We start from the raw sequence: 26,377 nt of genomic DNA, 5'->3' as shown, positions 1-26,377 counted from the left end.
AGTATCTTCTGCAAGAACTTAAAACAATTCCACTAATCCCTCCTTGCTTCTCCATCATCCTATAAACCGGCAAAAAAATGGCAAAATCAAGGAAAACCAGACCAAGAGCTTCTCGCCCCGCCAAGCGTCGCACAAAGCGAAAGGCCACCCGTCCTGCCAAGCGACGGACTACGAAGAGGGCCAGTCGAGCCAGGCGTCCTGCCAAACGTACTGCTTCTCGACGCAGCCGAAGTACCAGCAGACAAGCGTCCCGTTCGTCCGTGGCCACACAGACCACCAGTCCACGAAGCACCCCTCCCGCCGCTCGTCCTGCCAGGCGACGAAGCCGTGGATGTGCCCTGTAAAACCGTCGTCAGGCTGTTAAAAGAGAACCCAGGACAACAGAGACAAAACGAGAATGAATTGGAAATTCTGCAGGTAAATGCACGGCTCCGACGAGAGGACAACACAACACAAGTACTGAGACGAGAAAGAAGAGGAAACGACATTATTGATGCCAGATGATGGGAAAAACCACCACCAACCAACCACAGACAGGAGAAGACTTACTAGCAGGAATAACCAGAAATACCATTCTACAACCTCCGTTGACAGCCTGCCGGAAATTATTAGAAGAAGATGATGCAGTTTTGTTCTACGTATTATAACATGCTGGTTGTGACGTAGAATGGGGCCACATGCTAATCACCAGCTTCAACTGGGCCACATGGACAGCTCGTGGAGCCAGCTGTCCACTTTCATGGCGTAAACTATGAATCATCTAAGAGCCGTTTATAGGAAAAATACAGTAAAAGAGTTTTAGACTACAGGATTTATGCTAACTTAGAAGGAACACCATTATTTTTTGTGAGTTCACAGTGACCTTTAAACTTTGACCACCAAAATCCTTAAGTCCAAGTGTCTGTGCCACACGGAATGAACATTTTTCATTATTTATATTTTTATTTAAAACAAGAAAATAAGTAGTAAATATGAGTAAACTCCCTCCTGGTGGTATAAAAAGCATAATTTAGATGTAAACAATGTTAATATATTTTGGGACTAACATTAAGTGAAATGATATAGGTAGAATGAAATTGGAATAAATAGTAGATAAATTACATGAGGTGTTTGTCTGTTTTTTGTTGCCAAATTTAAACTCTTGAAAATTTGTTGTACATATCAGTTGTACATATACTGTTAGATTTGTATCTGTGTTGTGTTTCTTTACATTGTTATCAACTGCACAATGGAATGTGGTCATGGTCTCAGATCTGACCTCCAAGTTACGATGAAAATGGAACATAAAGCCCCACCCCACGAAAAAGGATAATTGGCCAGATTTCAGTCCTGATCTGGTCCTTCCGACAATCCAATTTAAGGCTGATTTGAACAGATTATTTGGCCAAATAATCCTGTAGCGTGAGGGATTAACAGGCCTGATGTTAACGCCATCAGACACATCAGAGTCTTCCCGATTTCAAATCGGAAGTATATATATCAGCACAAAACATTGTGCACACAACAGCTATTAACTGACAATGTGTGTTTGGTCCTGGTCTGGTAGTGCTTTCTCAGGATTAAAACATTGAAAGGCAATCAGAGATAGCAGACTTGACCCCATTCACACAACACGCCTCTAGGGACCTCTGTTGGTCATGTTAGCAAGTGCGGAAGAACAGACAGACAGACAGACACACAGAGCCACCAAAAACAATACTTAACTCCAGCTCCGTGGGGTGAAGTCATCAGTGACAAAATGCACTTTTATTTGATCTTGTTACTTCCAGCTCAGTTCCTACAGTAAGGCTAAAATACACTGTGTATAAACAAGTATTACACTCATACACTCAAATGTCCTATTGAAAAACTGCAATTTTCTCACTTCCATTAAAGCATAATACAAGCACATTATATAAATGGGTGTCAATCTGGGCTTTTGCCTTTTAATCGAATATTTATTACCACTCGCCACCAGATGGCGTTGTTTTTGGTTGTAGTCAGCATATGGAGAAAAAACATGCTATTTCCAATAGATAGTGCTGTCACAATGGACCCCTCCCTCTCTTTGACATATCCCAGGCTATAATAATTTAACGCATTTGTTTTTATATATATATTTTATTTTCTGGGGTTTTTTTTCATCAAAAACATTTTGAAATTTTGCCAAAAACCTGAAATTTAAAAATGAATTTGTATTTGATATGATTAGGTCAGATGTAAAAAGCACATTTTTGTCCTTAGTGGTACGAATGAGACTCGTATAAGAACCAGGCCTAAGTTTGAACGATGAAAACCAAACTTTCCGACAGACCATGAACGCAACAAAGCAGTGGGCGGGCTCTCGGGTCTGTCATTCAGCTGTAGCGGGGGAGATCTCTCACACAGCGGTATACTGAACGCGTCTGTACCGGGTGTAAGGAGTTTCGTTTTCCAGTTGAAAACTGCCTCTCTGTTTTTAAAGAAGTTACTCGTCGTTGAAATAAGTTGTCGTTGTTAAAACGGTTCGGGTTCCACTTGTGAGAAGACTGTCGTGATGTATGGGTTAGCAAGCTACCGTTAGCCGCTAAACTAGCATCCACGGTCCGTGTGGAAAGAAGCGGACTTCCAGCTCACTTTATCGGCTGTGTTTGGGTCATAAACATTGAATTAAACATGGAGGAAAACAGTGGCCTCATGAGGCACTTTCGCTATCTTCAGGACCCGCACCTTGTCGCCCGCTTCCAGCACATGTGTGGAGTACGTGGGACCTTTTCCAGAAGCGCCTCTGTCGCCAACAGTAGCGGCATCAGCAAGCGAGAGGAGCGGGCTCGCTCGCACAACAACGGGGCATGTCAGCATCGCGTCAACGGGGGAGATGGGAGTGAAAAGTTGGCGGGTTTCGGAGCTGGTGACGGCGGGGTGGTGACAATGAGAGCAGACGGGGTTCGGAAGAGGACAGACCTGGAAAACCACGCGGGCGATTGTGAAAATGCTCCCAAGAACGGGTCAGTGTTGTCCGGAGCGTCCGCCGGCGGAGTCGCGGCTGGTGTGGCCAGCAACAGTCGCACCCTCTCTGGGGCTCCTGCCGCGGGTGCCGGCGTCGTCGGCAGCAGCCGTGCAGCCGGGCCGCTTCTCACGGGGGAAACAAAGGCAGAGGAGACGGGGAACGGCGGGGAAGACTTCCCGGCTTCCTCACGGAGCAGCGCGGTGAAGCCGCTCCGTAGAAACTCTCTTACAGGCGACGCCGGGATGGAGTTCCTGATCGAGAACCGGTTCCTGTACTACCTGTTCACCTTCGGAACCGAGCTGGGCAACGAGCTCTTCTACATCACCTTCTTCCCCTTCGTCATGTGGAACCTGGACGCCCTCGTGGGCCGGAGGCTGATCATCGTGTGGGTGTGGGTCATGTATCTGGGACAGTGCACCAAGGACGTGATCGGCTGGCCGCGGCCCGCTTCACCGCCGGTGGTCAAAGTTGAGATGTTCTACAACTCGGAGTACAGCATGCCGTCCACACACGCCATGTCCGGCACGGCCATCCCCTTCTCCCTGTTCCTCATCACCTATGGACGATGGGAGGTAAAGTAAACAAAAAAAAACAACAAACAGGGTTGTCAAACATTTTGAATTATTAAAAATGGAAACATGTCAAATCCTAACAACAGCGACCCTTAGCGTGTAGGACGGTCACTGCAATCCCACTTCAAAGTTTCCAAAACTTCGAAAAATCGAGCTGCACTTGCTCCTGTAGCTGTCAGAAGTCCGAGTTACCTCAAATTTCCTCAACGCAGAGTATACAGCGATTTGTATCATATCGCAAATGCTCGATATTTTGCAATATCGTGATAATATCGTACCCTGACTTAAATATCGCGATAATATTGTTGCATTTTTAGCTGTGATTAATCACGATAATTGCACCAAAAACAAGCTATTAAAATGGAATGAACACAAAGGAAGCTTATTTAAATTCTGATGCAAGTAATATCTTTTAAATCTATTGATTTAGAATAGGTGAGAAGGCAGATTGCGACAAACACGGTCTCATTGAATAATTTCTCATATCTGTATTCCTCTATAATGCTAATTTGGTGTATAGCTGCCCAGCTTCTCTTTTACTTAATATTTCTTTTTAGCTGCTCCGGTTCACGCGGCATCGTTAATTTTGCATAGATGTTGTTGTGCTTCTCTGAAAGATGAACCTCAGCTTCCTCATGTTAGCCTCTCGCTTACATGTTTTCTTATTCACCCATGACTAACAAACCGTTGGACAATTGACAAAAGTGAGCTTTTCTCTGGGATTCCGTTGAGAAATCATCTTTGTCAGTGATGCTTAGTCAGCGTCGGTGTGGAGGCTGTTTCTTCTGCTTGAGATGGCGAAACAAAAACACAGCTTCATTAAATATTCAAAATGAATCTCAGTGGATTATTTTGACACACCGTTCAGCTCTCCCGTAGGTTTGAGGAAGGAGAAGTTGTGAGGAACCACTTCCTCTTGATTTCAACTGAAGGAAAGAAAGTAAGAAAGTTTCTTTGAGGTTCACACGAGAACACAGTTAACCGTCGGTGAAACTCTCCAGCGTCCTCAGAAACACACGGAGCGCCGCGTCTGCTGACGGCCGACCTTTTACCTCCTTTCAAGACCTATATGGAGTTTTTATGGCTCATGCCCATCTTTGGAAATCAGGGCAGCAGATGCTTATGAAACACTTACTGTTGTTAGTAGTGATACACTAAACTGCTGCATAAACATTTACTGAACGTGTCTGTGCAGATTCTCCTTCGCTCAGGTCATAGTAAACGTTATTGCACTGGTAGTTTTCTTCACCTCTCTTGTTTGCATTTGCAGGTTAAATAAAATAAAGAAAGATTTAAATTAGGAATGCAGGATATTGTACTTTTTGCAGATATATCGGGAAGTGCTTGAGCCGATAAGCGATACCAGTAATGTTATCTTATAAATCAAATCAGTATTTCTGGAAGGCTGGGCGATTTGTCTCATAAGTAATATGTGGATATTTTTTAGTCTATATCCTGACAATACACTGTAAATACTCTCTAAAATAAAATAATAATCTACTATTTATAATCAGTATTACATGGTCTTAAAACACACTTATTATTACCTCTCATTACAGATCTCTGGCTTTTTAATGAAGCTGTGAATATTTACATGCTTTAGAAACAATGACTATAAATATGGTGATATTCAGCTTTAACACAAATAACTAGACTAAAATATAAATAATTTCTTGTATTTCACAAATGAATTCAACAGGACTGAACAATTCTTTTAAATTCAGTTGAAAACGCAGTAATGTGTGTCAAAATATGATTTTTAGATGAATTATCTGAAACTATAGACATCTTTTTCTACAGACTGAAGTAAAAACATCGTTGTCTGTCACAGATCTGCACAAATGTCACACAGTAGTCATTTTAAATATGTTATTTGGATGAAAATGAGAATAATGATGACATTAATGACATTTCCTTTTGATAATTGCAATGAGATATTTATTCTGAGTATTCAATGCAATAAATACAATGATATCAATGCAACAGCCTTTAAAACCAGGACAGGTCATCACACATATTACTTTATATTACATTCATTTACAAATCCACTTCATAGAGTAGAATAGTTTATTGTCATTCACTCAATGCAACATTAAGACCAAAATAAAAGTGAGATCATCAGATTCAAAAAAAGGTGACAGAGATGTTATCGTCTTATCTGTTTGTGCCACACGAGCAGCTGTTTGTATTTCTAACCTTTACATTCAAAGCAGGAAACGTCAGAATGTGTGTGTCGATGCGTCGAAGGAGAAAGGACAGAGATGCAAACTCTAAATCTGTCTTATCGCTGAGTCGCACACGAGGTGGTCAGGGCTCCACGCGCTTATCTCCTCACGGGGCTGACAGACGAGAGAGAGGGAGCGTGTAATAAATCAATCCCACCTCTGCTCCGGCCTAAATAAAACACACTCACACATCACAATGCGGGGGATTTTCCCCGCACATTTTTAATATTTGACAGTTCTGTGGTTTGTCCTGTAGCCACTCAGTCAGTGAGCTCAGTGGTAGAGCGAGTTGTCTTTCAACTTGAGGGTTCTGGGTTGGATTCCCGGCTCCCCTAGTGTGCGACGTGTCCTTGGGCAAGACCGTTAACCCCACCTTGCTCCTGACCTTGAAGGCTGTGCCGGCAGAGTGTGAATGTTAAAAGATTAAGATGAAAGATAACAGTGTGAGAGATAAGTGAACAAATGAAAGTGTGAGTGAATGGTTGTGAATGTATAACAGGATACAGAGCCACATGTTGTGAGATATATATATATATATATATATATATACACATATACATGTATGTATATGTATATATGTATATATATATATATATATATACACACACATATATATATATACATACATGTATATATATATGTATGTATATATATTATTTGAAATAAAATAGAGATAGAAAATCGGTGCAGATAAGACTGTTATTCCTCCTCCATCAGAGGAGGGTGTGAGAGCTTCAGAGAGGAGAAGACTGTGTTTGTTCTCTGTGTTCTTCCCAACGCTCTCCTCAAGTTTTCCTGCCGATTCTTCGCGACTTGCCCGAGCAAAGCTGGAATGTTTGGATTTGGATGAGCAGTGAGTCGGAGACGGTCCCTCCTCCCGTCCCACCGCTCCCTCGCTCGGCTCAGACAGTAACTGGAGACAGATGTCTCAACGGAAAAGAATCCACAGAACTGAGTCAGGAGAGGAGAGGAGCGGAGGAGACAGGACAGGAGAGGAGATTAGACGAGATGAGACAGTCTTTAGGTACCTCACGATTTTACAGGCTTGCTTCCACCTGTAATACTCAAAGTGGGAGAGAAGGAATGAATGAAATACCTTTAATGAAACACATTTACTCCACAGGGTTACAGTGTTCAAAGGCAGCACACCCTGTGTGTGTGTGTGTGTGTGTGTGTGTGTGTGTGTGTGTGTGTGTGTGTGTGTGTGCGTGCGTGCAGTACACGTCATGTTAGGGAGCAGAGAGCAAACCCTGCTCTGAGGCTAACAGCAGAGTGTGTGTGTAGAACCACAAGCCACACACAAAAACACAGCAAGTCCATAAAAGTGTGTGCCAGGCGACCACCGCTGCACCACCGCGGTCACAGGCCTGAGGCCACAGCGAGCATGTGAACACGACTGTGGGACCTGCCACAGATCCACGCTGCTGTGTTAGCACATGGACAGAGGACATGTCCACACACTGTTTCCTCCTCCTCCTCTTCCTCTCTGACATCAGTGAGTTTGATCAGAGCGTTGTTTTTTTGTGCAGCTGTGTGTGACCTGACTTCACGGCTAATCCACTCACAGAAACAGGCGCCTGTTTCACAACCACAGTCTGCGTCTGCACTGACCTCGTTTTTAAAGTCCCGCGAAAGCAAATGCACAGATTCTCCTCCTCACACACTTTCATGTCCCGTGTAAAAGTTTTTGTTATAGAACCACAAAGTATAATTATTTCTAAAGTGTTTCACAATACAGTGAAACACTTGTACACACAGTGTACATCCATAAAATAACTGACTGCCAAATAATCAGCTATTATATATCCACAAATGAATGGGCTGCCAAATAATGAACATTTCTATATCCACCAATAAACTGTCTGCCAAATAATGAGCTTTTCTATACATCCACCACCAGCCTGGCTGCTAAATAATGACCCATTTATATATCTACCAACTGACAAATAATGAGCTATTCGATAGCTACCAATGGACTGACTACTTTGAGCTACTTTTTACACCCACCATCAGACTGACTGACAAATATTAAGCTATGCATACATCCACAAAGACTGACTGCCAAATAATGGGCTATTTCTATATCTACCAATGGACTGACTGCCAAATAATGAACTATTTTATTTATCCACCAAAAGACTGACCAAATAATGAGCTAATCTAGAGAAGCTGAAAGAAGAAGAAGAAGTGATGTGTCAATTCATGATGGGACATGTGTCACGTAGTGTGTCATGGGTTATCATGGGAACCACTTCCACTGTGGGCTCTATTGTCTGAGTTAATGTTTCAACACTATATATATATATATTATGTGTGTGTGTGTAAGATATGAGATAGTGACAGGAGTCAATGTCTGGGAGTCCCTGTGATGTCATTCGAATGCGTGTGTTTTCATCTGTTTGTCGCCTCTTTATGTCATAAACACTGACCTCATCAGGACCAGTATTCATCATGTAGACCAAAACCTGGTCCTAATGAGGCAGAACCTAATTTTTGAGGATCTAGTTACAGTTTGGGACTGTTTTTAATAGTTGTGGTTCGGTTAAAGTTAGGCTTTGACATTAACTGAATAAACAAGACTAGCTGTACAAACGTGTGTGTAAGTGTGTAAACAAAAGGCTTTCAGTAAAAGTGCAAACTTCAGCAGTTTTCACTCTCTCTCTTTCAGCTGAGCTGTCACTCATCTTCTCCCGTCTCCTCTTTAATGCTGTTGCTCATGACTAACGTTTAAATTTCAAGACTGAACTAAATGCTTCTTAGACAGAAACAATAATAATAATAATAATGTGGACGTTGTCTTTCATTAGCAGCTTGTTTTACGAAGACAAATGTGTTCTGTTAATATTTACTGTGCGTCATTTCAGTTTTTCAGTTTCTGTCCTCTGTGTTGACGATCGAACATGTCCCGTGTCAAGTCGGCGTCTCATGTCTCACAGTCTCATGTGACTTGGATGAAAAGTGAAGATTCAGATCATCAGACTCACATGATGAGAGGAACAGGGTCTGACGTTTGGCTGCTGTGTGACACCAGACTTGTGTCTCTCTCTCTGTTAGAGTCCAAGTACATCTGATAAGGAAACGGCAGAATGGCTGAAATATTCATGAGGTCACATGTCCGGGTGCACATTAGCAAAAAATCATACCCACGTCAAGGCCTGATACAAACTGCACACAGAACAACATGTAGCTGAACCTCGCTGTTGTTTTATTATGGTTTATAATTGAAACCAGAAAATATTCACATTTAAGAAGCAGAAGCATCCACAAACAATTTGTTGTCTGAACAGTCCCAAGAATCTTCCTAGAAAGAGCTATATAATATGGTATTAAGTCGCAGCAGGAATCACAGCATACATTATTTCAGGACACTTTACATAGTATGGCATAATGTTTTTGTGTGTTTCACTCCTGCTAACTTATTGGGTGTTAGTCATCCTTACTTTTTATGTGAAGGACTTTTTGTACCTTGCAGATATTGTAAAATGCTATATAAATTATACATTGATTGAGTCAAATAATAATAATAATAATGATAACTTTGTAAATTGAGCTGTATCCTGCAGTCTAGGAGTCTAGGAGGTACCTGCAGAGTAAGGACAGGGAAAGAAATATAATAATAATAATAATAATAATAATAATACGTTTATTATTTTCCAAGTGTGTGATGTATATGTTTACTGATGATAAAGTTTCTATTGAATCGATTCGAAATGATAATTATAGCGCCAGGTCTGAATCTGGATCACGGGTACCTGCAGAGTGAGGACAGAGAGGACAAGCTTAAACTGAGGGAGGAGTTCCCCCAGAAATCTAGACCTATAACTGCATGACTAAGGAGTGCCCCAGGGTTCTGTACTGGGGTCCCTTCTATTTGCAAATACAAGGAGGGGTCCTGTTATCGGCCTGCATGACTTTAAATGTGTTTTCACCTCAGTCCCCTACTTTAAATTATAAGATATCATCAGTGAATTTTTGAATTCCTGTTGTTTTGCTTTGTGCTAATGCTGCTAATTGTGCTAACCGTGTGACCTTTCACCTCCACAGTATCCGTTCGCGCTGGGCTTCAGTGTGGCTCTCTGCTGGTGTCTGCTGGTCTGCGTCAGTCGAATCTACCTGGGAATGCACTCGGTCCTGGTGAGTCTGAGCGGAACACACAGACACACACACACCGACACTGACAGTGCCAGCGTCGCCACCTGCGGTGCCAGTGTCTTTGTTTGAACACACAATACTGACCTGCAGGAAACAGTATCTGTGGCTCCAGAACACGACACCTGTGTGTCTGTAAAACTGATCCATGAATGGATTCATTTAAAACAAAAGCTAACAATCATTTTCATCTTCTACTTTAAGATAAAATGAACAGAAGGAACTACTTTCTCTTACTCGGCGTGCGTGACTGTACTCTTCTCTGTCTTTTATTTTTGAAGACGTCATGCTTATGCCTGTGTGTGTTTCTCATGTGTAAGACAATTCTCTGTTCCTCCTCCTCCTCCTCCTCCTGCTGTTTTGCCGGCAGCAGGACTGTGGACGAGATGACGAGTTGAGGTCACTGCGCTTACAAATAATGCAGGTGCTGTCACGAACGGCTGAATCTAACACCGCTGTGTGGGTGTGTTCACCTCGGGTTCTCACTTCATTTCTCTTCGTTCTGAAAGAGTAACGGTGACGACACAGTCGGTGGAATAGTGAGTGGTTTTAGTTTACCTGAGGAAAGACTGTTTAAAAGCCTTTGTGCTAAAAATCCAGGATCTTCTGTTGGACACAGCACACATTATTAAAGCCAGGGTAGGCAACATGTTTATTCATCTAGAATGACATAATAATAATAATAATAACCTTGTAGTAGAATGGAAATGATCTTCAGTAGAAATATTGTTACTCCACTAGAGCATGGATACTCCACCTGAGCGGGTACTGTCGGGTCTCGACGGGTCAGGCCGGGGTTAGACATAGTTCACGTTCTTTAAGAGAAACATAGAGTAAAAAAGGATGCGTATCGGTCCGCTATTTTAGCTGAGTCATGTTTGTGCTGTTTATTACAGCAGTATTTGTGACGCCGCTGGAGTAATAGGTCTTTGAATGACTCAGCACAAATGTGTTGTTAACAGCTTCATACGTTCATGGTCTAAAATCCAAAATGACAAATGAAAATCGGACTGATATCGGTAGATAAAAACTGGTATCGTCCCATCCCTAATTTAAATTACGTTTTCTTTACTTGTTTTATTGAAAAGATGACATTTATACATTTAATGAACTGATGTATGGCATGTAAAAATAAGTGATAATTACTGGATTTGGTCAATATTCTCTCGTACTCTATGTTCCGGCATTAGTAATAAGTGTCTACACTGCAAAGAAACCTGAAAGAAAAGCAAAGCAGCCTAATAGATGGGGGCTAATTTCAGTCATCAGCATATTTGATTTGACAAAGGTTTTGTGCTGGACTAGCACTCAATTTGGTACCAGGTTTGGGTGCCATACTATTCAGGTACCAAGGTTTGGCACACAATGCCATCATGCCTCAGTCATGCCTTCACAGTCAGTACCAGTGAAGGCACCGCAACCACGAGCAAACACTGGGCTACAGTGGAGAGAAAAATCAAATAAAACCAGCAAAATAATTTACCTTTTCTGGAAATCCCATCCAACAGTCGACTGACAGATTTCAGCGTTAATTTAAATCAAAAATAATCTTAGAACTCCTCATAAAAACATGCTCTCCAGAAACATTTAGGTGGTTTCTTCCGTCCACGCTTCAGTCACTTTAACCTTGTATGGGGCTAAAGTCTCTTGTTGGTAAATGATGTCAGTCTTCGTTGCCGTGTTGGGGTTCAGGCCGTCTGTCGTCGGGACAACGGTCTCCGTGGTCACAGCTGTGTCTGAGTGATGGATGGAGGTGTGGGAGGTCAACGTCACACGGTGATTCCACTTCAGACGGACACGTCTTCTTTAAGGACTTTCTGCGGCAGAGACGGAACCACGGCCACATGTGTGACCACCACAGCGTCTTTAATATTCATCTTCCTCCTCATATTAACTAGAGCTAGAGACAGACAGAGAGAGAGAGGGGGAAGCATCTCAATAATTTATAACTCGCTGTGAGTAAATGTCTGGACTTGGCTTCAGAAGAGGCTGTGACAGAACCAGACGCTACAAATCTCTTTTAATGAGCGTCTGCGTTTCCTCAGAAGACGTTCACTGCTGTGATTATAGTCTTCACGATGAGCTTCATAAACACGATAAATAACATTTCCCCGACTGTAATACTGCATCCGTTTTAAGAGGCGTCAGTGCAAGACGCAGGTTTCACCTGACACACATGAAAACTAAGATCCAGCATCTGTCAGCGAAACCCAACAAGAAGGCGGCCATTTTGAAACAGAAACAGCCATTTTGGGGGGTGATTTGTTTTCCTTGAGTTTCCCTTTGACTATAGATTATGTCTGAACAGCTTGACATTTACTAGCTGTTGAAAATTTTAAAATTTACACGTTTCATTGAATGCATCTCGTAGCTGCTTCTCTAAAACTCAACAGAAAATTGAAGAATATAGAATATAGAAAAAAATTAACAAGTAAAAATCATACAATAGTAAAGCTGAATTCCACAATTAGAAGTTAAAAAGTAGTGAAAGTAAATCAAGTGGAAAACAGGACAAGGAAGTTTTCAGGAGTTTGTGTGAAGGTGAGAGAATTCCAGAGGAAACATTTGTGTTTAAAGGTTCTGTCTTTTACCACAAAGTGATTCTTTCTTTTTATCGTTTACTTCCTGAAGTACTTGTCCTGATTATTCCTGTCTCCTCTCGTCCTCTACGTCCTGCTGCTCCTCCTCCTCCTCCTCGGACACGTTTTCTTTCCTCACCCAACAGCAAGGCCCGGGCTTAAATAAATGTCTGTAACCGTAGCGACCAGTTGACTTTCCACCAGAATCCAGTGAGGTCAGTTTATCTTTCATTTCATTCCCCCTTTTCCTTTGGAGAAGAAACCACATGTTTCCACATGGTGCCGCACAGCAGAGATATGATCTAAATGAGCTTCACTGTAACAACGTCATACTTTACTTTATTTAGTGGGTGAAGAATTTTATGACATCACTGAGGAGAAATCTTTATTTAGCTTGTTCTGTGTTAGTAAGACGTGTTTGAGAATCACATATCGTTTTGTACTTTATATTTCCAGCAGCTTGTACTTTTACTCCGCTACATTTCCTCTAACTCTCTTTGTTACTCGTTGCTACCAAATAAAATTAGAAGAAGAAGAAGAAGAGTTGGTATTATGGTCTGTATTTATATAGAGCTGCTTTACACTGCAGTTTTCACCCATTCACACATCTTTCACTCATGTCTTTGCTCAAGGACACACAGGAGTAGAGCCAGGAATTGAACCCACAACAGAGCTGCAGAGACACAGCATTCAGAGGTGCAGAGACACAACATTCAGAGCTGCAGAAACACAACATTCAGAGCTGCAGTAACACATCATTCAGAGTTGCAGAGACACAACATTCAAACAGAAACACAACATTCAGAGCTGCAGAAACACAACATTCAGAGCTACCAGAGACACAACATTCAGGCTGCAGTAACCGTCATTCAGGCTGCAGAGACACAGCATTTCAGGCTGCAGAACCTGGCATTCCAGAGCTGCAGTGACACAGCAGTCAGGCTGCAGAGACACAGCATTCAGAGCTGCAGACACAGCAGTCAGAGTGCAGAGACACAACATTCAGAGCTGCAGAGACACAACATTCAGAGCTGCAGAAACACAACATTCAGAGCTGCAGACACAACATTTAGGCTGCAAACACAGCATTCAGGCTGCAGAGACACAACATTCAGGCTGCAGAAACACAACATTCAGAGCTGCAGAAACACAACATTCAGAGCTGCAGTGACACAACATTCAGAGCACAGAGACACAACATTCAAGCAGCAGAGACACAGCATTCAGAGCTGCAGAAACACAACATTCAGAGCTGCAGACACAACATTCAGAGCTGCAGAAACACAACATTCAGAGCTGAAACACAACATTCAGAGCTGCAGAGACACAACATTCAGAGCTACAGAAACACAACATTCAGAGCTGCAGAAGCACAACATTCAGAGCTACAGAAACACAACATTCAGAGCTGCAGAGACACAACATTCAGAGCTACAGAAACACAACATTCAGAGCTGCAGAAACATGAGACAGTGAACTCTGTGTTTTTCCATCTGATAACAACAACCTGGTGTTTGTGTTGAGGGCTGAAGGCGGGAGTCACAGTGCAGTCGTCATACGCGGACTGTTGTGTTTCAGGGAGGGGAGAACATGAACACATTAGCTCCGTCTCTGCCAGGTCCAGGTCCAGGTCCTGTCGAGGACTTAATGTGTTGTGGAAATCATCACGCCCAATCAAACGACTTCCTTCTCCTTTGTTCTGCAGGAAGAGCTCGCAGACAAAGAGCTGCTACTGTTACTGACACAGTTGTTGACATGTGCACAGAGTCTGACGGACCGCCGAGCCTCTAACTTTCACTGCAATAGTCTGTTGTTTATTAAATTAATTCAATGAGAAGTCGTCATTTTGAAAAACAAGTTAAAACAAAAATTAATTAAGGGGATTTACAAATATTTTATTACTGTCAAATATTTAATATTTTGGACTGATGACAAATTTGATGTATTTTAATGTATTTAGGCTCGCAAAAATATTTGAAATCACAAAGTGACCAAGTGCAGTACTCAAACTGAAAATGAATTGGCAACTATTGTGATCACTTTAATAACTTTAGCGGGGAAAAAAAATACACCATAATTTTCAACATACATAATACACAATACACATACACAATACAACAAAAATTTCGAGGTGAAAAAGAACGGAAATTATTATTATTGAGTATAATAATTATTACAATTCTCTAAATAAGCAGCAGAAACTCAGGCTGTTGGATTCTCGTTCTGAGTCACCTGATCCTGGATTTAAGGATATGAAATCTTGTGAGAATAGGTATTGTGCAATATTTTTGCGACGTCTTAGTTTTACATGAATTCAAAGGTTTTTAAGGATGCATTTCCAGAAACTTTCATGGGAACTTTTGGAAATATTCCAGATTATAAACTCTGCACGAGAATTAATGAATGAATTCCAGTATGAATGTACTGGAAATTTGAGATATTTGAGGAACTGTGTCAGATATAAACAGAGTTGCAATGGGGCAGAAAGTTCTGGGTAAATTTCGAGAAACCTTTATTGGGAAAGTTTGGAATATCAAAGTATTCCAAATTGGAAACTTGCTATAGGAATCAATGAGACTTCACTGCATATTTAGGATCATTTAAAACAGTGTTGCAACTTCTATGGGATTGGGAATATTTAGTCGAGAACTTCGGAAATATTCCAAATAGTAAATGTTCCATAGGAATTGATGATAATTTACTGGAAATTTAAAGACTCTCTTAAACAAACAAGTACATTATTGGTTAATTTCCAAAAAACTTTCCTTGGGAACTTTATTTTATGAATTGTTGAAACATTCCAATTTTCCAAGGAAATTATTGTGAATTTACTGGAAATTCTGGATAATTTAAAGAAACGGTGTCATACACAAATGGATTTTGTGAGGTTTTCTTTTTGAATTAAACAAACAAATTTTCCTGGGATTATTTTCATTCTGTAAATGAAAGTTTTTTTCTCATTTAATCAATTAGTTGTTTTGTTTTTATCCTTAATCAAAAGATGCTCAGTTTTCTGATTTTATTTGTTCCATATAACACAGGAAATATCATACTATAATTATTATTGTTATTATTATTATTATTATTATTATTAGTATATTATAATATAACACAGCGCCCCCTGTGTCCTGCGTAAGAACAAACCCTGTGTTCTGTAAATTAACAGTGGAAATTATGTCTAACTGCAATCGGCTGAAAAAGTTAATCGTCTTAAAGTGTTTGACATGAGAGCAGAGATCGCTATCATTCACCCTCTCATCTGTCTGTGTGTCTGTGTGTGTTGAACTTGTGCAATGGTGTAATGGCCGCTGATAGCAGGATCCATTAAGTCATTACATCCTTCACGTGAACAACAGGCCCGAGTCACACGAGGTCGGCCTTTATTCACCACTGAGCTCTCATTGTCACGGCCACTTTAGGTAAAAGCTTCTGCCTCAGGACGCAAGTGCACGAGCATGTGCACGTGCACGTGCACCAGCAGCTGCTTCTGAGACCACTCACTTTGACTGGTGTCAGTGGAGGAGAAAATTACAGAGCAGCAGCAGCAGCAGCAGCAGCAGCAGCAGAAACGCTTTCATTCACCATGTGCTTGTCATCAGAGCGAGAGCGAGAGGACGCTGATAAAAGTTTGCCCTGGCAGCAGAGATAAACCGCCGTGACCTTCGGGAGACCTTTTTCCTGTCTTGTTATCTCACACAGTAAAAATGTGTCTTTGCCCGCTCGTGCTTCTTCTTCTTCTTCTTCTTCTTCTTCTTCTTCTTCTTGTGAGACACGAGTTCCTGTTGAGCGGCGTGTCGGCATGTGATGTTGTCTCTGCAGCGCCGGCCGTCACAGTTCTGCAAACGTTAATGACTGACATGAGGTCAGGGCTTCTATCAGGGCGGGGAGCGCTTTTCTATCAGCAGCAATTTCACTTTTATAACACACGCACGCGCTGACCACGACGCTGCTGCTGCTGTTTGTTCTGCTACTGCTGCTGCTGTTTGTTCTGCTGCTGCTGTTTGTGCTACTGCTGCTGCTGCTGCTGCAGAGTTAAATCACTGACGACGACATGTCATTCACATCTGGTGACGACAACGTCAGCAGCAGCTACAAAGAGGCAGAATGTTACCGGTAAATTTGTAGAAACTTTCCATGGGAACTTAACTTTGGGGATTCTGGAAATATTTCAGATTGGAAACTTGCTTTGGGAATGAATGAGAATTTACTGAAAATCTGAAAACTCTGTCTGTGGAAAATTAATTTCTGGTAAATTTCTTTTAAAACTTTCTATGGGAACTGGAAAAACAAATAAGAAACTTTCCATGGGAATTCATGAGACTTTTCTGGAAATTTTAGATGATTAAAAAACTGTCTCTTAAATACATTTGTGGTAAATTTCTAAAAAAAAAACTTCCATGGGAACTTTAGTTTGGGAATTGTTGAATCACTCCAATTTGGACATTTTCCATGGGAATTATGGGAATTCAGCCCAACCAATTATTGGGACTACCAATATTTGCTATCTTTATTTTTTGCTTTATTTAAAATAATAATTTTAATTATTATTTACGAATGATTTAATTTCTTAGATGACAGATTTTTGTTGACAAATGACTAAAACCTTTATCTTCAGTTTTTTATGACCTGTTTCACGTATTTAATATTTGGTTTATATATTATTTTTTATTTAAAATCAGAGCTGTATATACAGTAAGTGCAGACATTTAATATGATGATTCTGCTGTTTTTCTCAGTGTTGTTATGACGACCAGACGTATATAATCTATACGTTCGTCAGTCATCGGAGCAGGAAGTGTCAGTTTTTCTGCTCGACTGCCAACGACCTTTGTGTGTTTGTGTCCCGACTTTCACGGCCGCGCTGGACTCGCTGACTTCCTGCTTCCTGTCAACAGTCGTCGCACTTCCCTCGAGCGTGTGAAGGAAACGCGCTGACAAACATTTATCTTCTCGTGCGGTTTGTGTTCAACTCTGTTTGAACTGGACTCAGTTTTCATGTTAAAACTATTCGGACTTTCTCTGTTGTGTTGGTTGAATATTTGACGACGCGGTTGAAAGTGAAATAATAATGTTTCCGTGTCTCACAGGACGTCATTGCCGGTTTCCTGTACAGCGTCCTCATCCTGCTCTTCTTCCTGCCGGCCTTGGCCCCGATCGACGACTTTAACCTGACGTGCCGCTTCGCGCCGCTCATCATCATCTCGCTGCACCTGGGCCTCGGCCTCTTCTCCTTCACGCTGGACACCTGGAGCACGTCGCGGGGCGACACCGCTCAGATCCTGGGCACGGGCGCCGGCGTGGCGCTGGCCTCGCACATCAACCACTACCTGGACCTGCTCCCTGACCCCGCGCCCGAGCAGCTGCCGCTCACCTTCCCCGCCCTCGGCGTGGGTCTGGTGGCGGCGGCCGCGCTGCGCATCGCCGTGGGCGTCCCCGTGCTGGTGGCCACGCGGGCGCTGATGAAAGCCGTGACCATCCCGCTGGTGTGCCGCGTGTGCGGCGTTCCCAGCGACGACGTGAGGAAGGCGAGGCAGCACATGGAGGTGGAGCTGCCGTACCGATACATCGTCTACGGCACCGTGGGCTTCAACGTGCTCTTCCTGGTCCCGCTGATATTCAGCTACCTGCAGCTGTCCTGACCGGAGGACGCCGAGTCCGTGAGTCCGTTCACCTGCTCCAAAACCACTTCAGTCGGTCTGACGCCACAGAATCCGGATCCTCTTTGTCCGTTCAGTTCAAAAAAGAAAGAAAAACATTAGCGACGTGAGCGGATCAAACGGGAGCAGCTTCCGTCAGTCACTTCCTGTTGAAGAGGAAGTCTTTTCAAATGTAGCTTTGACTGTTTGTGCCTGTGACGGAGCTATCGCTCTGTTCTCTCCTCCTCCTCCTCCTCCTCCTCCTCCACCAGCAGCAGCACAAATTATTCTCAAAAGCAAACAAACTTCTTCATTTGTGGCCTCGAGGAAAAACTAAAAGAGAAAACACCACAGCTTTGCTACTGATCGACGACCTGTGTCTGAGTTTCTGTTGTTTGTTTTTATTTGTGTTGTTGTTGTTGTTGTTGTTGTTGTTGTTACGAGCAAAGACAAAGAACCACAGAGATCACGATTGTAGTTTCCGCGTCTGCGTCGTCACAGATCCACGCTGCAGAAACAGCTCTCGTCTTCTTGAAATGGATTTCCAATTTTCGTGAATGCGACGTGAAGTACGTAACGTGAACACAGCGTGAATGTAAAATGCGACTCAGTCTTAACTTGTTGTGAATGTGCTCGACGTCAGTGATTAATCCGGTGATTTTCAAATCCTCGTCTTTGTGCTTCTTTGTCTTTGTTTCACTTCTCACAGCAATAAGATTCCTGTGGTTTAATCAGACTTCCTGTTTCTTCTTCTTCTTTGATCGCACGTGTACAGTGTTGTGTTGTTGTTGTTGTGTTCTTAAAGGGCTCCTCCCACTCTCTGAGATGGATTGCTTTTCCTGAAGCGATGACGAGGCACATACGAGGTCCACGACCAGGACGCCGCACTTTTCCTCTGTTTGTTTGTTGTTATGATGACACTGAAGAAGAATTGTACTTCCTGTTTGATGACGATGAGTGTTCATGTGTTCATGTGTGGGGATGATGACAGGATGAAGACGACGCAGCTCAGGTTGTGATTGAAATAGTTGGTGTTGTTGTGTTTGAGGTGGAGATTATCAGTTTTTAAATGGACGAGTGAATTCAGTTTTTTCATCTTATTTTCCTCCAGAACTTTGTCTCACGTCCTCTGTCTCCTCCTGCCATTACTGGTCTCCTGCTTTCATCCTCTGTGTCCTCCTCTCATTCTACGTCTTTGTCTTCTTTTCTTCTCATCCTCTGTTTCCATCTGTCGTTCCTTGGTCTCCTTGTCATGTCTTTGGTTTCCTCCTCCTGTCCTCGTCCTCTGTCTCCTCCTGTCCTCGTCCTCCATGCTGCAGCTGAGTCACCGCCGCCGTCGTCTGTGGGTTCAAACCAAAAGCGACTTTTACTTTTGCAGAGTTTTTCTTTCTTTTGTTTTGTCTCTCTTTGGTAGCCTGGAGAATTCAAAACATCGGTTTGTTTTAAACGACTCGTGTTTGACCGTGACGTCACGTTAAAGCTGAAATGACTGAATGAACCACACAAACAAATGTTTTGTATATGTACATATGTATATATATGTATATATATATATTTTTATATGTATATATACATATATATGTACATATGTATATACACATATATATATCTATATGTACATATGTATATACATATATATATATCTATATGTACATATGTATATTCACATATATATCTATATGTACATATGTATATATATATATATATATAGATATGTACACACCTTGTGCCTGAGACTATATGAAAAGAAAGAGAAGAACACTGATGAACTATGTATAAAAAGACAAACAAACAAAAATAGACTTTTCCTTTAGATTCACTTCCTGTTAGACTAACATGAACAGTAGGGGGCAGTACCCTCACACACAGCACCATCGACGGTGGAACTGAGATCAGTTTGATTTTATTTTTACCGACGTGATCTAACGTCGTTTAACGCCGTATTTTTTACAAAATGTAAATTCCGTTCTGAGGTGCTGCCCCCAAGTGGAATACTCCAGTAACACATGTGATCATGTTATCAACAGGAACAGGAAGTCGATCTCAGGCCCAAAGTTTGTGTGTATACATTTTTTTAGAGCACATTTTTATACAAAAGAAAGACTTACGACTTTCACTCTTGAGCGTGATTTTGTTTTTGTTTGTTTTCTTTTAATTTCATTCTTCTTCTCGTCTCGTGTTTCTCAGAGTGTTTTGCAGTGCCTTGCTCCAGGGCACGTGGACGTCAGTTTTTAATGATGCATTGATTTGCTGCTGCCGCCACCTGCTGGTGAAGATGATTTTGCCTGTTTGACAGCAGCATCAGGAAGTTTGATGTTTGGTACTGTCTGTGTGTGTGTGTGTATATATATACATGTATGTATGTATATATTTGTATGTGTATATATACATATATGTATAGATGTGCGTGTATACTGTTCCCAGAATGCACTGCTTCCCCACTCTGTCATGAGCTGAACTACGTCCTGAAAGTTTATTTAAAAAACATAAGTATAAAAAAAGGATTAAAGGAAACAGAAGCAGAAGATGTTCATATTTTAACAAACAGATTTGTTTTGTGTTTAAATTATTTTTTTTGTAGCAGTTAAAGTTTAATTTACTGACATTTGTGGTTAAAATTGATCAGGAATTTGAGGTTTTCATATTTATTTTTCCTTGAAAATTCGTAAAAGCCGCACGACTCAAACTCTTTTAATAAATTCTTTGAATATGAAATGAAACTCGGACACAGACGGAGCGGCGTCACGTGTCACTTCTTCTTTTCACACTTTCACTTCCTGTGGCCTTGCGCATCGTCCCGTGTTTTTGTTGCGTTATTATTTTTGTTTTGAAATCACTGTGTTTCTGTTTGTGTGTTTATTTCCACAATTTAAAGTTCAGCTTTTGTATAAATGATTAGGAATTTATTAGGAAAAGTTTATTTTTCCTGATAAATTCCTGCAGACGGACGCAGAGTTGTGGAAATGAGTTGAATTATATGAGATTAACAGATGAGATTAGACCAAACATCTGGACTGTGATGATGAGGTGAATTGTTTATGTTGCTCTTCTGTGGTCATTGAATTAATCTGGTTAGTTTATTTAATGTGAAGCAGGATGTTTGTAATCTGATGCAGAAATACACTTTTTTTTAAAGAAACACTTTAAAAATTTCACTCCATCATAATTTAGCCTAAATCACAAAATGTGTTGAAGCGTATCCTTAAATTATACAGTTTTATTTTTAGTTTTTTTTTTACAGTTTTTTAGAAACATTTATTTTGTTAGATTCATAATCTGTAATTATATTCCCATATTTTTATATCAAAACCTCAATTTGTTTCTGTCATTATTCGATCACTTCTGAAATGTGTTGAACATTCCTGAGATTTTACATTTTTATTTATATTTTTTTATTTGATTTAAAATCTGGAATTATATCTCAGAATTGTATTCTTAAATTCTAAATTCCAATTTTCCCAATTGTTATTTGATTCATTCCAAATGTTCTGAAAAGCATTCCTGAAATTTTACAATCCCATATTTTGAAATAATCTGATATTATAATCCAGAATTCTATTTTAAATTCCAATGTTTTATTTGTCAAAATCCCTTTTTTTTTTCTTTTTTTTTTTTTAACCTTGTCATTTGATAAATTCCAAAACTTATGAAAAATAATCCTGGATATTTTTCATTTTTTGCAAATATTTTTCATTTAATTCAATCTCACATTTTTATCCTCTAATCCCTTCATCAAATCCTGAAATCATAAACTGTATTTATCAAAAACGCATGTTTTATACTGTCATAATCTCAAAGCGTGCGTTTGGTGAAGATTTTTAGAAATTTTCCAATTTTATAAATTTAAAATCACAGTTTTTTTTAATGTTAACTGAAGCTTCTGTTGTGATCGTTATGTGAAGACATTTTTCTTCTCATAAATTCTCATAATTATATATAAATATTTCATATATAACCACTATCAGGGAAGTTCTTAAATTAAATTCTTAAATTCTTTATGATAAAGAAGTTGACATTTTCAGCTCATGTGCGACCCCCTGGTGGCCGTGGTGGTATTTCTGCTCAACGTTTTTTGTGTTTTTTTAATGATTATTGTTATTTTTTAATTAAATCTCAGAGAAAATATTCTTTTGTTTTTCTGACTTTGACCAAATATTGGGCGTGTTAGCGACATAGCCGTTAGCCTGACTCTTCAGTGCCTTCATCGTTGTTCAGGAACATGAATATTTTAAATCTCGATGTTGTTGTTTCTCTTTCTCTCATTTGTCGCGTTGCCTTTTGCACTCTGCAGCTGCGACATTAATAAATCATTCTTTATGCGTCGAGGGAACTTGTAAATAAAGTTTTTAATAAAGTTTTTCCCCTGGTTTATAACTGAGTCACTGTAGCTAAAGACTTGAGTCTTTGTGTCGAATGAAGTCAAAGTGTTGGATTTTAATCTTCATACGTTCATAGTTGTTCACTGACTTGATTTTAAAATAAAAAAAAAATGTAAATTAGTTTTTTGTGTTTTTTGTTTGAAACCAAATAAACTTTTTGATGAAAAAACGTTTTAATTTTTCTGTAATTTTACTGTGATTTTTACAAACAAATCTTTAAATGTGATCTAGAATAAAGTCCGTATTAGGTCTGGGTGAAGTCTGAATAATGTCTGGATAAAGTCTGGATGAAGCAGAATTTAAAGAAACAAATGCAAATTCAAAAAAGCAAAATAACAATCCATCACAATTTGTTGGATCAGAGATAAATTCACTTCAAATATAAGATCACAATGAAAAGTAGAATAAATCTAATGTAATACTACTGGTGATATGATCATTTGTTTGAGTACAGTAAAGGTGATTTGATCTTCGACTCACTGCAGAGAAAATCACTGATTTTAACATCACAGCACACAGGAGTTGTTGACCCGCTGCTGCCTCCTTCACGAAGTTCAAATGTCTTGGAAATCTTCATTCAGATTTTCCTCAGTGACACAAAGTGACCACACGAGGCAGCAGTCGACAGTAGACCACCACGAGGCCACAACTCTACAGTGCAGTGCATGAGGGTGTAGTTGCGCTATTGATCCACAAGGTGGCACCTCAACATTTAACATTCAGGCAAGTACGTCCGTTTTGGAGACATTTCTAACACACACTCAGACTTCAGAGTTCATTTAAAAACTTAAACCGATCGAATTATTTAAATATACATTTTTATCAACAACAAAAACATTTTAGATTGTGTGAAAATGTGTTTAAAAAATGATTAAAGTTGCAAAAACGACTAAACGGAAACGTTCCTTCAGCGGCGGAACTACTTGTTGAGGATCGAGTTCCCAGTCGGGCACGAATGTTACACGGAGCACATCCTCCACGCGTGTTTGACTTATAAATAGTTATTGCCGTTTTGTACCGTGAGTATTAATTAAGAGGGTTTAATTTAGCACTAATGCTAATGCAGTTAATATTACGAATAAAAATGTCATAGAGTTTTGTGGCGTTTCGTTTCACGTGGAGACGGAAGTGTTTTTTCTTGACCAGCGGACATTACTGCAGACAAGAGGTGAGTTAAAAATAAACAACAAACAAACATTATTAACACAAACGCTGTAAAGTGAAGATGAAGCTAAACCCTGATTCATGCTCCTGAATTTCCAAGGAAACCAAGTTGCGTGGAAAAATGTTGCGTTTCATGACAAACACAAACATCACATTAAATACGACTTTTCCCAGATTTGACAAGTTAATATGACGTCACGCTCCAAATGACGCGTGGGTTTAGATTGTTTAGCACTGACGAACTATCATGTTCTTTCTAGAGATTTTTGTAAAAAAAAAAAAGTTTATTAATATGTATTGAATATTCATTATAACCATGGATAGAATTAAATTTCAAAATTTTTGCATTGAGATTTGAGAATTTTTGTGGCTTGTTTGTTGCTCATGGAGTTTTAATTGGGATTAAATGTTGGTGTTTGTATATTTCTCCCCAGCAATGGAGAGTTTGGAGGAGAAGCTCAAAGGTCTGTCCATCGCTCGGCGCTGTCGTCCAGAAGAGGCCACCTACCTGCTGCACGTGGCCCTGCAGCCGCCCGGTCTGCTGGCAGTGACCTGCTCCAACTTCACGCTCCACCTGCACAACAAGGACACTCTGAAGCTGGTGGCGGAGTATCGCGGTCACACCAAGCCGCTGTGTGGGGTCACTTTTCCCCGCAGCTCTCCCGACCTCCTCTACTCTGCCTCCGCTGACGGCACAGTGCGGGGCTGGGACGTCCGCCGCCCCGGGTCACAGGCGGCCCAGATGTTTAAGAGCGACCCGGCGCACAGCTACTGCAGCTTCGACCTGAGCTGCAGCGACACGCTCCTGTGTGCCGGCACGGAGCAGGTGAACGGCGAGGACAGCTTCCTGGTTTTCTGGGACGCCAGGAAGCCAGATGGGGGCGGGCTGCTGGGTGTGTACTCCGAGTCGCACAGCGATGACATCACACAGGTGCGCTTCCACCCTCGTGACAAAGACCGCCTGGCGTCGGGCTCCACAGACGGCCTTGTTAATGTTTTTGACCTGAGCCGGGGAGCGGAGGAGGAGTCGCTGCTCGCCACCTGTAACAGCGACTCGTCGGCCGGCTCCGTCTGCTGGTCCGGACCGGATTACACTCAGCTGCTGTGCCTCAGCCACGACGAGGGGCTGCACCTGTGGGACCTGAGCCAGCTGGACACGGAGGAGCCGCTCACCGTCTTCAGCACCGAGGACGCTCGCGGCCTCACGCCGCTGCCCGGCGGAGGGGGCGTGGATTATGTGGTCGGAGGGACGTGGCTGGAGGACGCGCAGAAGCTGCTGGTGGTGGCGGGGATGAACAGCGGCAAACTGCACCTGATGGAGTGTGACGACAAGGGGCTGCGGCTGCTCACGAGCCTGGAGGGTGGCCACGCCTCCACGGTGCGCTGCTTCCTGTGGGACGCGGCGGGGGAGGCGCTGGTGACGGGGGGTGAGGACGCACAGCTGTTGCTGTGGAAACCAGGAGGGGTGGAGCTGACGGCGGGAAAACGGGAGTCCATGAAGAGCCAATCAGCTTTGAGACTCCAAACCAGGCCGCATAAAAAACATGGCTACCAGAAGAAGAAGTAGGCAAAGACCCGACGGCAGCTTTCAGAAGAAACATGTCGACAGCTTAGGAAGAGAGATGACTGTCACTGTACAACTAACGTGGAGTTATAACAAGAATCTAGTGTAGTTATGTAGTGAGTTTTATCCAGTGTCTCTTTAAGACACAAACAGTTCCAGCACGATTCGTCTGAGTCTGTGCTCGGTCAAACAGGAAGTACTGAACCATTCTGTGAACAAATCTTTTTAAACAGACTGATACACGTTGAGGAGGAGCTACGAAATCATGGAAAACAACGTGACTGATACTAAACGAAAGAAATGGCTTATTTTGTCAATTCGATCAGCAGCTCCTGTGTCCTCTCGAGCTAAAATCACTGATTTTCTCTATGGGCTTTGGTGTGGGAGAGTGAGCGTTTCACAAACCACAGTTTCCTGTTGGAAAAGTCTGTCTCACAGTGAGATAAAGACGTGATCAGGTTCTGAAGACAAATATAGATTTTAGTCTTTTGAGTCTTTTGTCAGTACCTCATATCGCCACATTTCAAAAATCATGAACTGTCTCTTTAATGTCCCGTATGAACTCTACTAACAGCTAGAAAACAACAAAAGATTGTTTTCAATGATGATTTAGGGTGAAAAAAATGGGACTTTATTGAAAATGTTGTCAAACGTGCATGGATGTATGTTTGTAAAGTTAGTACAAACAAAAATACAAAGAATGGTTTACACGCTGTCGTAAAGCTTGATTGTTTTCCACTTTTTAATTATAATTTATTGATAAAAAGCCAAATTCACAGCATTTTCATCTGTGTTTTAAATAAATGCTTTCATGTTATTCTGTGTGAGTCCAACAGTGTTTTACCAACGTTTGCTTCATTATTTTTATTAGTGTGTGTGTGTGTGTGAGTGTGAGTGTTGAGGAGTGAGGCCAGGCCCGGGACAGGTTTAACCTCATTCCAGCACACACACACACACACACAGGTTTACAAACAGACATGCAAACAATACTTTACTAAAACTTTTTAAGAAATGAGGTCAAGTACACACACGCACACAGCTATAATACATGCTTTAATTGTAAACTGTCACTGAATAAATCAAACTAGAGAAACAAAAGGGTTTCTATAGTCTCTGAGAATCGGGTTCTACCTCATTAGGA

The 26,377-nt window shown here is 41.4% G+C and overlaps 2 protein-coding genes across 2 annotated transcripts; both read left to right on the top strand.

Moving 5' to 3' along the window:
• The first annotated feature begins 2,323 nt into the window (after positions 1 to 2,323).
• On the top strand, positions 2,324 to 18,865 carry sgpp1b (sphingosine-1-phosphate phosphatase 1b). Its single transcript, XM_044048178.1, has 3 exons — positions 2,324 to 3,540; positions 9,810 to 9,899; positions 17,581 to 18,865. The coding sequence occupies exons 1-3, from the start codon at positions 2,635 to 2,637 to the stop codon at positions 18,130 to 18,132; spliced, it is 1,548 nt and encodes a 515-aa protein (XP_043904113.1). The 5' UTR covers positions 2,324 to 2,634; the 3' UTR covers positions 18,133 to 18,865.
• A 4,570-nt stretch (positions 18,866 to 23,435) lies between these two features.
• On the top strand, positions 23,436 to 26,053 carry wdr89 (WD repeat domain 89). Its single transcript, XM_044047734.1, has 2 exons — positions 23,436 to 23,676; positions 24,107 to 26,053. The coding sequence occupies exon 2, from the start codon at positions 24,109 to 24,111 to the stop codon at positions 25,237 to 25,239; it is 1,131 nt and encodes a 376-aa protein (XP_043903669.1). The 5' UTR covers positions 23,436 to 23,676; positions 24,107 to 24,108; the 3' UTR covers positions 25,240 to 26,053.
• The last annotated feature ends 324 nt before the right edge of the window (positions 26,054 to 26,377 follow it).

Source organism: Solea senegalensis, linkage group LG16, assembly GCF_019176455.1.
Source record: "Solea senegalensis isolate Sse05_10M linkage group LG16, IFAPA_SoseM_1, whole genome shotgun sequence".
Taxonomy (NCBI): Eukaryota; Metazoa; Chordata; class Actinopteri; order Pleuronectiformes; family Soleidae; genus Solea; species Solea senegalensis.
The sequence above is the reverse complement of the archived record's forward strand: the minus strand, read 5'-3'. Positions and strand labels throughout refer to the sequence as shown.

Excerpts from the sequence above, each read along its gene's own strand:
- sgpp1b (XM_044048178.1), top strand. The coding sequence starts at position 2,635 with ATGGAGGAAAACAGTGGCCTCATGAGGCACTTTCGCTATCTTCAGGAC. Across the intron at positions 3,541-9,809 it reads TCACCTATGGACGATGGGAG|TATCCGTTCGCGCTGGGCTT; the intron begins GTAAAGTAAACA and ends TCACCTCCACAG. Across the intron at positions 9,900-17,580 it reads TGGGAATGCACTCGGTCCTG|GACGTCATTGCCGGTTTCCT; the intron begins GTGAGTCTGAGC and ends CGTGTCTCACAG.
- wdr89 (XM_044047734.1), top strand. The coding sequence starts at position 24,109 with ATGGAGAGTTTGGAGGAGAAGCTCAAAGGTCTGTCCATCGCTCGGCGC.